Source organism: Orcinus orca, chromosome 14, assembly GCF_937001465.1.
Source record: "Orcinus orca chromosome 14, mOrcOrc1.1, whole genome shotgun sequence".
NCBI classification, from domain to species: Eukaryota; Metazoa; Chordata; class Mammalia; order Artiodactyla; family Delphinidae; genus Orcinus; species Orcinus orca.
The window spans coordinates 52104401-52118590 of record NC_064572.1 but is presented as its reverse complement, the minus strand read 5'-3'; the positions used below and the strand labels follow the sequence as shown (position 1 = coordinate 52118590).

At 41.5% G+C, this 14190-nt stretch overlaps 1 protein-coding gene across 12 annotated transcripts in view; it reads left to right on the top strand.

The window, feature by feature from the left end:
- The window catches only part of SGMS1 (sphingomyelin synthase 1), a 293295-nt gene that overhangs the window by 251956 nt on the left and 27149 nt on the right, over nucleotides 1-14190 (top strand). For 11 of the 12 annotated variants that reach the window (XM_033415853.2, XM_033415849.2, XM_033415842.2 and 8 more), the window contains one exon: nucleotides 3162-4012. The exons of the other annotated variant lie outside the window; for it this stretch is intronic. In XM_033415853.2, coding sequence (XP_033271744.1) covers nucleotides 3390-4012 — 623 coding nt within the window. In that variant the 5' untranslated portion in view covers nucleotides 3162-3389. The remainder of the gene's footprint in view (nucleotides 1-3161; nucleotides 4013-14190) is intronic. 12 annotated transcript variants of the gene reach the window in all.

The window sequence follows — 14190 nt, the reverse complement described above, 5'->3', positions numbered from 1 at the left end:
ATTGAGTACCTTCTGGGCCCTGGGAAGGTAAGATACATGGATGCTTAAAGATTGTAGCCCTTCCATGGTCACTCATAGCCCCCTGGGACAGTCTAGACAGACACTTGACCACAAGGGAATATGTCGGGAAGGTGCACAGCACTGTAGATGCTCAGAAGAGACGATGCCCAACTGTTTTGCAAGGTCTGGAATAGCTTTTAAGCTTTACTGCCATTTGGTTGATTGTTATTGGTCTGGGAAGTTGGAAGTTGGACATACTGTCCATTTTCATTCCAGAGTCAGATTTGGGGGTTCAGTAGGGACAAGTTTGGACTTTGAAATCAGAAGACCTGAGTTCAGGTCCTGTTTGTGCCAGTACCTCCCAGTGTGTCCATAGGGAGTTCATAGTTACTAGGGAGGAAAAGGGATGGAGAGCAGGACAGCCTTGATGAAGTCAGTTTAAGAAATCCTGGTAGAGTTTCTTTACTGGAGGATTTCCAGGAGCTTCTAACATACTAATGTGTACTGCTGGCCCTAGGAAGGATTATGGTATGCAGTTCCTAGGCTCATTTGATTTTTTTTTTTTTAAAGCATGGAGCCCTTTATCAGATTATTATTCCGCAAAGCATACTTAGGAAACAGTGTCGTCACTGATTTCTATCTCTTAAACCTACGAACTTGTGCAGGTTTTTTTGCAGTTAGCACAACATTATTTTATTTTATTTTGTTTTTTACTTTTGGGGCACGCCCTGAGGCATGTGGGATCTTAGTGCCCCGATCAGGGATCAAACCCACGCCCCCTGCATTAGAAGTGCAGAGTCTTAACCACCAGACTGCCAGGGAAGTCCCAACACAACATTCTTTTGAGATTAAAAAAAAAGTTAGCCCACTGTTGGAGAGTATGTTTTCATCATGAGCTATAGCGGACAGTTAACTATTGGATATGATAGAAAATTTAGGAAGAAAAAAAGACCCTACCTTTTTTTACTGAGGCGTAATTGACAAATAACCTTAGTTTTATATTCTACAATAATTTGATATGTGTGTACCCTACAAAGTGGTCACCACAATAAGTCTAGTTGCCATCGGGCACCATATAATTGACTCCTCTCTCACCGATTTCACTCACCTCCAACCCTCCTCTCCTCTGGTAACCACCAATGTCTTCTCTGTATCTGTAAGTTTTGTTTTGTTTTGTTGTGGTTTTTTCTTTTTTTTTGGATTCCACATATAAGTGGTATCATATGACTTATTTCACTTAGCATAATACCCTCTAGATCCATCCATGTTGTCAAAAATGGCAAGTGTACACTTGGTGGGAATGTAAATTGATGCAGCCACTATGGAAAATAGTATAAGGGTTCTCAAAAAAATTGAAAGAGGACTACCATGTGATCCAGCTATTCCACTTCTGGGTATTTATCTGAAGAATAGGAAAACACTAATTCAAAGAGGCATATATACCCCTTTGTTCTTTGCAGCATTATTTACAGTACCCAAGATATGGAAATAACCTGTGTGCCTCCATGGATGAATGGCTAAAGAAGGTGTAGTGTATATATTTACAATGGAATGCTGCTCAGCCATAGAAAACAGAAACAAAAAAGCAGACCCTTTTTAGTGCTAGGTTGTGTATCATCAACTTTCGCATGTGGTGTTTAAAGTACTGACAACACCCCTGTGAAGGAGATATTTGATTATGTCCATTTTAGAGATTAATAAGCTGAAGTTCAAGTAGTAGGTTATACATGGAGATGCTGAAAGTCAAACTACGGTCTGTCTTTTGCCAAAGGCCATCTTTCATTAACCATGATGCTTTTTTAGAGAGCTAGGTCTTTTATTTTTAACTTTTTTTTAAAATTTTAAATGATTATTACAAAATTAGTACATGCTTATTAAAGAAAAGTAGGTGGGAGAGAAGTAGAAAATGTCCCCAGGCCCATCATCAAGTAGAACTTCAGTCAGTATGTGATATATTTCTTTCCCATTATTTTATGCAATGTTATGTTCATTAACCATAATTGTGGTTAAATATATGTATATATAATATATACATTTTTATACATATATTTATACATAAATAAATTTATAAAACTTCGAATTCTGCTTTTGACTCTCCCCTCCAGGTGTGCATTTTGGTTACCGCCACATCACTGGTTAAGTATTTTAATAAATAAATATAGTAAACCAGGACTTGTAGCTCTTTTATGCAAGCTGCCACTTGACCACGGGCAGGTTCCTTGACCTTCTGGTACTCAGTTTCCTCGCGCCTAAGTGAGGGAGTTGGTTCAGAGCACTGATTTTGAAACTATGGTATCCCACGAAACCTCTTGGAGGCTGGGAGTAAAGATATCATCAGAGCAAGGAGGACCCTGGCCCTTCATTCCATCTGTTTCAACCTAAGCATCTACATTTATAACTCTTTTATAGATTTGGGGTCCAAGCACATTTGGAAAAAGGAACTCATTGACTTTTTATAGAACAGGATAAAATTGTTGGGCCAGATGATCCTGAAGCTCAACATTTCTGTGATTTTCTTTTATGATATCTATTAAGTTGTGTGCGTTCTTAATGTTTTAAAACATTTCTTCACCAGATAGAGTGGTAGATTAAGCAGATTTGATACATTCTTTAAGATGATCTCAGGAACCATGTAATAAGCACAAAAAGAATCACTGATCAGGGCTTCCCTGGTGGCGCAGTGGTTGAGAGTCCACCTGCCGATGCAGGGGACACAGGTTCGTGCCCCGGTCCAGGAAGATCCCACATGCCGCGGAGCGGCTGGGCCCGTGAGCCATGGCCACTGAGCCTGCGTGTCCGGTGCCTGTGCTCCGCAACGGGAGAGGCCACAACAGTGAGAGGCCCGCGTACCACCAAAAAAAAAAAAAAAAAAAAAAAAACGAATCACTGATCAGTACTGAGCAATGTCTAAAGCACTGTCGAATTATTTCTTAGCAAATCTACCACTGCCTTTGACTTGATCCATCTCAGGTCCAATTTAATGCTCTTTTAGGGAAGACTAACCAGGGAATCAGTGGTCCCTTAAACTAATACATGTTTGAAAACTATGGACTTTTACCAGTACCTGATTTTCCATTTTCCTCATGCATGTTAAGGTTTTGCATTTTGAGGGGATTGATTTTCGAGTCCCAGTGTCTTGACCTTTTCTCTTACCTCCACAGAAGGAAGAATCTTGTTCAAAAATGAGGTGAATTAATGCTCAAGCACTCAAGAACCCCGGACAGCTACATGAAGTGTTTAAAAACTGCCCTGACCATCTCGCCACACAAGTCTGTCATGAGGCCTGACAGGATGAGTGCACCACGGAGGCACAGTGTCCTGCCCTGCAGGAACGGTGACTGCTGACCTGCTGGGAGCAAGCGGGGGGCCGCGTGTTGTCTGCCAGTACAATGAAGGAAGTGGTTTATTGGTCACCCAAGAAGGTGGCAGACTGGCTGCAGGAGAATGCTATGCCAGAATACTGTGAGCCTCTGGAACATTTCACAGGCCGCGACTTGATCAACCTAACCCAGGAGGATTTCACAAAACCCCCCCTGTGCCGAGTCTCCTCCGACAATGGGCAGCGGCTCTTGCACATGATAGAGACCCTGAAGATGGAGCACCACTTGGAAGCACACAAGAATGGCCACGCCAATGGGCACCTCTGCATTGGCACAGACGTCCTCGCCCCTGATGGCAGCTTCAGCATCAAGGTCAAACCCAAGGGGATGCCAAATGGGTATAGGAAGGAGATGATAAAGATCCCCATGCCAGAGCCAGAGCGCTCCCAGTACCCCATGGAGTGGGGCAAGACTTTCCTGGCCTTTCTTTATGCACTTTCCTGCTTTGTTCTCACCACAGTGATGATCTCGGTCGTCCATGAACGAGTACCTCCTAAGGAGGTGCAGCCTCCACTACCGGACACGTTTTTTGACCATTTTAACCGGGTGCAGTGGGCCTTTTCTATTTGTGAAATTAATGGCATGATCCTTGTAGGACTCTGGTTAATTCAGTGGCTGCTCTTAAAATACAAGTAAGTAAAGCAAAAGCTTGCAGATTCAGTGATTGGGGTTTCTCACTGCAGATGTTTGATATTCATTATTGGGAAATGAAATTTATCAAGCAGTAGGAATCAAAGCACATTTCTCTTTTTTTTGTTTGTTTTTAAACCACATATTCTGTTGAACCAACTAAAGCTCTGGCAACTTGAAGAAAGTTCTGTGCTTGTTGCCTGTTTTGTACAAGATTCATACAGAATGATGAGTAGAATTGTTAGAGGTGAGGTTTTTCTATTTTCACTTCACAGGAAGGAAAACCCTCAGACATCTTCAGAGAGTACAGGCTATTGAACCACAGAAAAACTACCCAGTCTTGGTGTTTTTAACCCATCACATCAGTTGTCGACAGTTGGCCTATGGGCCATGAGTGGCTGTGTAGCTTTTCCCACACAGAGTCAGATATCTAGAACTTAGCAATATGTATTTAAAGATGTTTCACACAAAGAATTTAGAACAGCTAGTCCAGAGTGGCTTGGACTAGTGGGAGAATGATACCCACAGGGAATGACTTTAGGTGGGATGTGGATGAACCTACATGGCTTTCCACCTTTTATAGAATGTGTGGCATTTAAAGCAGTATTCCATTCAAGTTTCTCAGGGTTTTTATTTTTTTATATTTTATTTTTTTGCGGTACGCGGGCCTCTCACTGTTGTGGCCTCTCCCGTTGCAGAGCACAGGCTCCGCATGCGCAGGCTCAGCGGCCATGGCTCACGGGCCCAGCCGCTCCGCGGCATGTGGGATCTTCCCGGACCGGGGCACGAACCCATGTCCCCTGCATCGGCAGGGGGACTCTCAACCACTGCGCCACCAGGGAAGCCCTCTCAGGGTTTTTAAATAGGTATCTCCTTTCAGTTTCAGGTGGATCCAAAGTGGCTTTCATGTCCCAAGCTCTAAACTCAATGCAGACAAGCTGTTTGCTTGGGTTGCCTGTAGCAAACTAAACACCTACATTGTCCTCATCTTTGGTGTCTGATTTTTTCCATTAGCGGAACATCTTTATGGCTTCCATGCATGGGAGTTGGAAACTGGTTGGCTAAGGATCTGAGTTTCTCTCTGGTGGACTGTGTTTCATGACCCACAGTATGGTTGAATATTAAGGAGATCATCTTAAATCAAGAAAACAAAATGCAGACTGAGAATTTATGTTGAACTTTAACGGAAATGATGAGTTTTTTCCTGGTACGTTTCATAAGGTCTGTGTTTTTTTTACCTTATAAATTATGTATCTACAAGTGGAAATAAAAGCAATTCCTGACTCTTTGCCAGGAAAGGGCTATCTTAACCTTGTATAAAGGAAGTAATTTAAGTGGCCAGTTTTTTGGGGGGCTGGTTTGGCAATCCTGGAGTTTAAGCTAAATTTGAAATAGGAGCAATTGTCTGGGATGCATTTGATTTGGTGGAAGACTGTTTTTTGTTTGCTTTAGTTTTAAGAGGCTAAATAGATAAGAATAGGCCTTAGAAATATGAGATGCTCAAAATTTATTAACTACATTCTTCCGGCTGTCAAACTTCAGTTCTGCTTTTGACTTTCAAGCTTTTTTCCCTAGAAGCTCATTAGAAAACAATGCCCGCACGTTTTGCCGCTTCAGAGCCAAGGTCAACTCAAATTAGGTTTCCTGGGGTCTTCCTGATTTTTGTTGTTTTGTTTATATGAGTTTGTTTTCTGGTTTTTATCAAAATTCTTACATGCAAGATAATAATTTACTGCCCCAGAATATATCATTATGTACTTGTACATAACCTGTGCAAGTTCAAATCTTTCACAGAGCTGACTTTTGAATAATTTTATTCTTGTTCTAAGAAGTGTCCTAACCATAGGGATAATTTCTTTAAAGTATATTACTATTTATATTTCTCTCAGCAGGGACTTTTCCTCAAATCTGTTTCTCTTTAAGCTTTCTAATTTCATGTTTTACCAGTATTTATTGCTAATACTGTAGTCATTTGTATATTTAAATTGTTCTACAGCCATAAATCAGTTGACTCACACCTTGGGCAAAATTAACCCAGGGCTGGGACACAGGCAGCCTGGGCTCCAGCCCCAGCCATGCCCTCACATGGTGGGCGGTGTGGATGAATCTCCAAATCTCAGGAGCCTTGTTTCTCTCACAGATAAATAAAGACCCTCTCAGTCTAGATGATTTCTGTTATTCTATACAACTGTGTTTTATTTGATTCTAACATTATTGAATGGGCCAGTTATGTTTGAGTAGTATTAACTGCAGAGCATTTTTCGTCCAGAGTACATCCAACTAAGGATTCTTTAAGGTCCTCTCTCTGGTTTCCACGTCAGCAGGATAACTCAACTGTTGTCATGATAATCCTAAGCGTCCCCACCCTTGTCCTGCTACTGGGACACATCTCTGGCTTCCCATCTCCGTCCTTGAGACCTGTCTTCAGTGTGTGTGGCACTCCAGACATGGAAGAGGTAGGAAGAAAGACAGAGCTTGACACACCAAGCAGTGGGTATTAATGAGCTCCCTTTCCCTGGCCTTCATAAAGAAGATTAAACTGTTTCATACAGTCAGAGATCCCTTGTTTCTAGTTATTCGGCTATGGCAGTGTAACAGGTTTATTATTAGGTATGTTGGGAAAATGGATCCTTCCGGTTATGGAATATTCTGTTTAAAAGTGATAACCTCTCATTTTGTGCTTGACTCTTCTGACACTTGACCCCTCTCCCCAACCTCCACCAGGCAGTTTGCTACTTAGGAGTATGTCCAGACCTCCTAGGAATTAAACCTGCCTGATCAGTAATTTCCAAAGGGACATTTTAATTTTACTTTGACTTTAAGAGTCTTGGAGCCTTAAAAAATCAGCCTATTCCTTCTTGCTTCTTTATCTTCTACTTTTTAGAGAAGAATCAGGGGCTGAAACTGTAGAGGATGACTTATTGAGAAATGATATGCCGGAATTTGAGCAACATCTCCTGACAGCAAACCCTTCAGCCAGATGTTCAAGGTGCTAGCAAACATTGGTGCCCGAATTTATGACATTGTGACATTTGGTTCTATCCTTATGCTGTATACAGTTGTCCTTTACTGTTAAACATAAGTTTTGTTTTTTGTACTTAAATTTTTTTTGCGTCCTTTCATTCTTAACATCTCCCCCTCATGTCTATATGTACATATGCTGATATATACATAGGTCCGCATGGGGCTTCCATAACGTCGTGAAGTTGGAAAGCAACAACAATGCCTGTCCTTGACAACTTTTTGATTTTTAAAATTGTAAATAATGTTGTCTCCCCATTTAGAATTGGACTTTCAAGCCACTGACTAGGAAAAATTCCTGGGAAATCTCTGCATTTGTGTCAGACTTCACTGCAAAACAGGTATCCCTTGCTTTAAGAAAGTGTGATTAAAGAATATGTTAAAGGGACAGATTTGGTAGGGACTTTCCATGCATGGCTATATCGTAGCTGACACGATGGCACCCAAATGTGATACAGGTGGCTCAGCGCTATTAGGACGTTGTAAACGCCCACCAAGAAGAAGGCCAAGGAGCAGGGTGGCAGAATTTCCAAGCCAAGAATTTTCTAGCCACTCGAGAAAGCACTATGACTTAGTATGGTGGTCATAGGTACCTCAAACTCAACTTTTCTAAAACCAGATTTGTCATTTTTTTCTTTCAACTTGTTCTTCCTCCTATGTGGGCAGTGACATTTCCTAGAAACCTAGAACTTCTCGGTTCCTTTCATATAAATAGTCACTAAGTTCTGTCCATTCTAATTGCAGATTCATTACCTCTTTCCATTCCTACTTAGTGATGAATAGCGGGTGCTCAGATGGAGGCCCAGTTCCTTAGCCTGAAGCCTAGGGTCCTTCATAATCTGACCCCAGGCTGTTCGACCTCATCTCCAGCTACTCTACTCCACGGTTTTCCTTGAACACTTCAAGCTCATATCACAGTCCATTCTATTCATTGTGTGTGTATCTCCTTCATTGCTAGACTTTTAAGTTCCCCAAGGGAAAAGACCAGATCCTTTTTGTCATTCATCTTTATATCCCACTGCCTGATACAGAGTCTGGCACATAGAAAGTGCTCGTTTAAAATTCATTCATTCATTCAACTTGTATTCACTGAGAACCTACTGTGTGCCAGGCACTGTGGTAGACCCTGGGGGTGCTGCAGTGAGCAGAGGCCCCTGATGTTCTCACATCAGCTTGTATTCTGACCAGGGTGTAACAGTCCTGAACAAATGAATATATAATACCAGGCAGTGATAAGAGAAATGGAGGAAAATAAAGCAGTCTAAAGGGTTAGAAAGTGTTGGGGATAGTGGGGAGGAGGTGGTATTTTAGATTGGGTGATCAGGAAAGTCCTCTAATGAGGTGACAGTTGAGCAGACACCCGAATCGAATGGGGGTGTACCAAGTAGGTGTTTGGGGCAGGAGCAGTCAAGACAGGAGGCACAGCAAGTACAGAGTCTCTGAGGTTTACCTGGGGAATAGCCACGGGCCTGTGTGGCCAAGCGAGCTGGGAGGAAGCAGTGACACGGGGTCAGGGAGGTATGGATGGCATCGTGGGCTGTGGAAAAAGAGGCAGAATTTTTGTTCCAAGTGTGATGATGTCATTAGGGGAGAATGATGTCAACAGATTGGTATTTTAAAAGAAGCCCTCTGGCTGCTGTTTAGAGAATAGGGAAGCAAGAGTGGAAGGCGGGGGATGGGTGTTAGGATGCCATTACAAATGGTCCAGTTGGAAGATGACCGCGACTTAGACTCACGTTTGGCCAATGAATACATTTTGTGCTGGGCTGTGGGGAAGGGATAAACTTCCTAGAAGCTGTGGCTTCTGTTACATTTAGAACTCCTTAATCTTTTATAGCCACAGGGCTGACTTCTGTTACAGTATCTCATACAGGGTTTTGGGGTCTCTCTGTGAATCTCTGAATTTTATTTGAAATTTAATGAGGAATGAACCATAGATTGAGATAGAATTCACTAATTTGAGAGCTCTCTCAACGTTGCTTGAATATATTTTACTTCAGAGCAAAGTCAGGTGATGTGTATATTTGTTTTCTGTCATGGCTGCTTTTAGATCAGATATTTGCCTAAAAGGAGTAGCACAAGTCAGGTGGGGAGTGAGGGTAGCTAGTAAAGCGATGAATTAAATATTGCAGGATATATTGATCCACTGGTGGTGTAAAGATTTGAAGAAAAAAGAAAAGGAGCCATTGGGTAGTTGGGATGTGGGGTGGAGTTGAAAGAGCTGTGTGGTTGAGGCATTTGGGGCATGGAGTAGAACATTCTGGCATAAACAGTTGTATAGAGTTATGGAGAGAGTGGTAGAATGGTCACCAAGTAGGTTCTTTGAAAACTGATCTCATACCAAAAGGAAAGGAACTAGAGAAGGAAGTGCTGTTGGCAGATCCTGCTTAAGACTTGATATCTCTATTCGGAACTGTTTCTGGGGGCTTCCTTGATCCCGAAGGAAGGAACAGATACGGTTTTCCAGTGTGGCTTTCCCAGGATTACACTCTGAGAGTACTGCAGTGGATTTTTAGGTGTTTGGCAGCAGTACGTTTTTTATGTTGGGAGACCGCTTTGGAAAAGACTTACTTTGTATTTTACCCTTTGGTAAATGCCCTGGGTTTGGAGGCCTTATCTGTTGGGAGGGTGTCTGCCAGCATAAGAAGGTTTATCTACAGCATTTGCCTCTCTCCTGTGAATGGAATGTAATTTCCAAGGACAGAAGCCTTGTGCTGATTGGCAACTGCTGCTGTCAGGTGCTAATTTGATTTTTTTGTTTGTTTCTTTTGTGTCTTATTCAACAGGCTAGACTCTCCACTAACATTTATCTTTCATTTTACCCCAGTTTGATTCCATCAGTGTTTCTTTTCACATTAAGTTGATTGGATCAAAGTACTTATCTCTTTCCTCTTCTACTCCCCAAGGTAGTTTATGACCACAGTTACTGTCAACCTTTTTTCAATTGTTTTTAAGTCTCTGATGGTTGTGACTAAGTTATGTTCTTAAAAGCTGTTGATGTAGAGCATTTGAGATGAAGCAGGTCCCTTCAATAGAGTTTATTTTCCAAGTTCCAGAAGAGCCTTTTTTTTAAGGCTGTTTCACTTTATTAGAAATCGACGGTACGTTGTGGACCGCTAGGCTAGGCTGGTCTCTAATGGAACTTCAGGGCATCTTTACATTTAGTAATTTGTCAAGAATTATTGAAGACTGGTGCTAGGGATGTAGCAGTGAGCAAAACAAAGCTACATAGAGGTTATCTCCTGGGGAATTTTTGTTTATTTTCACAGTAACATCTCAGGTTTTTAAAGTGTGTGTTGTCCAGACTCTATCCTAAAGTATAAAACTCATGAGGACAAAAATTCCCTCATGTTATTGCTTTGGGGGCATCTAGCACATTATTTAATTGGCTGACAGACGGTCATATTCCTCTCCAGCCATAAAGCAAGTTACGAGCTCATGGATCGTCCCTTCCCTTCCTCTCTCTCTACACATGTACCTGCATCTATTATATACTTACTCAAAGTCTGTTTTTTTCTGTTCCTTTTCATCCATGTTGTCAAAAATCATTATTGCCCTGTTTAAACGGCAGATTCCAAACATTTGAGTAACGAGAATTTTTTTTTTTTTACATGCACTGTCATTTCATCCAATCAACTCTTTAAGCAGTGTGTTCTCTTGTCTCAGTGAAGATACCTGAGACACAGAAAAGCTGTTGACTTGCCCGAGGTGCCACACAGAATATTTTGAGGATTGAAGGCTTTTCAGTATAAATCCAGCCTCATAGTGTCCTGGTATAATAGGCATCTGTCCTCTGGAAATGTGTTTTCTTAACAGATAGAGTAGCATAGATTCAACATGCAGAGGACAGATAGAATGAAAACAGATCAGTCCTGTGTTGGATAATAAGGTTTATGTGTCATAGACCATCCAGGAGACATTCATACTTGCCCCAGGGTGGACCTGCCAAACCTGAAAGCTATCCCAACTTGGCTGTTCCACAGTAGTTTGTAGAAAGCGTACTGAGTTCTGTCCTACTTGACTGCTGTCCTGTGACCTTCTAGGTGTGGTGTGGCATGGGCCCTACTCACCATGCGTCTGGGAAATGCCCTCTGCCTCCATGCAGTCACGCTTTTCCACTGAAGACTGCTGACCAGGCGCGCCCAACCTTAGACTTTTTCTTGCTGTTTTTAGCAAGTTTTCTCCCCTTGATTCTGACCCTGGGCAGCAGAGCCCGGGGTTAAGATCCTGTTTTCCTTCCTGAGGCCTTCCCTGTCCCATTATCTTCCCGTGTAATCTGGGTGTCCTAGGCTTTTGCAGGCCTCTGCTCGCCCTCCTTGGAGTGGGGAAGGACAGTCACTCTAGGCACTAGATTCGGTTCCAGGCTCTACCTCACTTCTCATTCTCACTTTGTTAGCTCACAGATGGTCTTACCAGCTTTCACCTCTTCTAATTTTTACCAGTTTAGGTCTCAAGACCTAAATACTAGCCTAAACCCTAGGAATTGTAGGGAAACTAAATTCAGTAATTCCAGCAATTTAGGTTTTAAGTTAACATAAATATTATAAGAGGCTTTTTAAACTGAGACTTAGGATAAAAGGGAGAGAAAGCACAAAAAAAAAATTGGTGCAATAAATTAGTTTTCATGAGTTAATTTTTATTTATGACATTAAAGGAAAAACTAAGTAGTGTATCTTGCCTGTAGGCCAATTAGAAGATAAACAAAAAGAAAAAAAATTTACTTATGTTGCCTGAGATAAATAGTGCTAACATCTGGTTTCATATTCCTTTTCATATTTTTCTGTATGCTCATATAGGTGTAATCTACATATGTGTGTATTTTTAAGTAGTATCACATTTGCCTTGTATTTTACAGTGTTCCCAGGGATCCTCTCTTTCCCTCTTCTCTTAAAAAACCACCAGGGATGTCTGTCTAAGTATTCATGCTCTTATTTAGAAGTCATCACATATGTCCCCCCTCAACCTGTTTGTATCATGGTAATGGTAGTTAAGCATTCAGTTATACTGTAAATCTTACTGGTTTGTGATCATCTTATCCCTACAGCCACCTACTAACTGAGGTGAATTTGGTCAAATCACTTAACTACTTATAGTAGCGTTGTTTCCTCACTACAAAATGGGGACAATAAAATAGTGTCTTATGTCAACGTTGTTGTGTGGATGGAGTCAGATAATGTGTATAAAACACTTAACTGAGTCCTTGGCATCCTCCTGGTTCCCAAGCCTGCCCCGCCCCCGTCCCCATCTTAGTAAATGGCATCTCTGTCCTGCCCCATTCTCAGGCCAAACGCCTCGGTTTTGTTGTTGGTATTTGCTTCCACCCCACATCTGGTCTGTTAATCCCACCACTTCTCGCCACCTCTGTTGTTGCCCTGGGTCTAACCAGCGTCATCTCTTACCTGGGTTGTTGCAGGAGCTTCCTACTGGTCTCTCTGTTTCCATTCTTGTTTCCCTTAAGTCACTTGTCAACTCGGCAGACAGAATGTGTCACTGTACAGTAAGCTGGTGTATGTCACTCTTCTCCCACTTCATACAGTTTTGTTTTGTTTTTTTAATAATTAGTTTCAGTTTTACTTTTTCTTAAATTTTATTTATTTTTGGCTGCGTTGGGTCTTTGTTGCTGCGCGCAGGCTTTCTCTAGTTGTGGCGAGCGGGGGCTACTCTTCGTTGCAATGCGCGGGCTTCTCATTGCCGTGGCTTCTCGTTGCGGAGCAGGGCTCTAGGCGCGTGGGCTTCAGTAGTTGTGGCTTGCAGGCTCTAGAGCGTAGGCTCAGTAGTTGTGGCTCACAGGCTTAGTTGCTCCATGGCATGTGGGATCTTCCCGAATCAGGGCTCGAACCTGTTTCACCTGCATTGGCAGGTGGGTTCTTAACCACTGTGCCACCAGGGAAGTCCCCTCATACAGTTTGTAGGTCAGAGGTCCTTATGGTGACCAAGGAGGTCCCTCCAGACCTCGTGTCCTCATGCACTCTGCTCCCTGACCCCTCTGCCAACACCCACACATACTAGCCTCTGTTTGGAATCTTCTTCCCCAGATGTCCTCATGGTTAACCCTCTCATATACAGGGACACCATCCCTGATCAACTTAGCCCCAAATTGTAACCTCCCATCCTCCAATGACACTTTTGCTTCATTTTAGCCTTTAGCACTTACCTAACATACTGTATATCATCTATCTTGTTTATTGCCTGCCTCTGCCCCTAGAATATAAGTACCACAGGGCAGGCTTTTTGTCCATTCTGTTCACTGCTGTATTTCCAGTGCCCAGAATAATGCCTAGCATATATATATATATATATATATATATATATATATATTTGTTATGAGAATACATAAATAATAATAGCAGCAGCTAACATTAATTGAGTATTGCACTATGATGATTACTGTGCCTAGAATTCAGTAGATGTTAGCCATTGCTGGTGAAGTATGTGCTTATTATGTTTTTAGAATCCAACCCCCTGTTAAAAAGAAAATGTTACTTTTAAGGGTAATCCTTTAGCTTAAGAGCAAACATTCATTGTTGAGTTCTGCCCGCTGTGACTGAACAAGCCTTAAGAATGTGATTCAAGGTAAGTTTTGATGAAGGGAAGGAATGAAGAAAGATCTGTATACATATACGTATTTGTGTTATGTGTACACATACATATTTGTATTATATATACACACACATATGTATATATGCACACATACTATTTTTGTTAATAGCCTAAAATACTGACAAGAAATGTAACTTCTTTTGTTTGGTACTTACGTATGCAGCAGTTTCTGGAGGATACTTGATTTTAACTCTTCATAACTCAAGTAGATCATATTGATGTCTTTCATATCTTATAGCGTAACATTTTTTCTTTATGTTACAATCTATATTTAACTCAGGAAATAATATTTTTTAAAAAAAGATGGCTTAAGTGGGGACAATTTTATAATATGATCTGTTCTTTGCAAATTCCCTAAACTAGTATGGATCATTTCCTGAACTTAATTCTTGCATTATATTGCAGACCTTTTACATGGGACTTAGAAAAAAATATAAGCCACTACCTTTTTTTTTTTTTTTTTTTCTTTTAACTTGACAATTTCATTAGTGAAAAGAGGAACTAATTGAAAATCTGGAGACCTGGGTTTTGTTGTGGCTGTCTCATTGACTGACGCTCT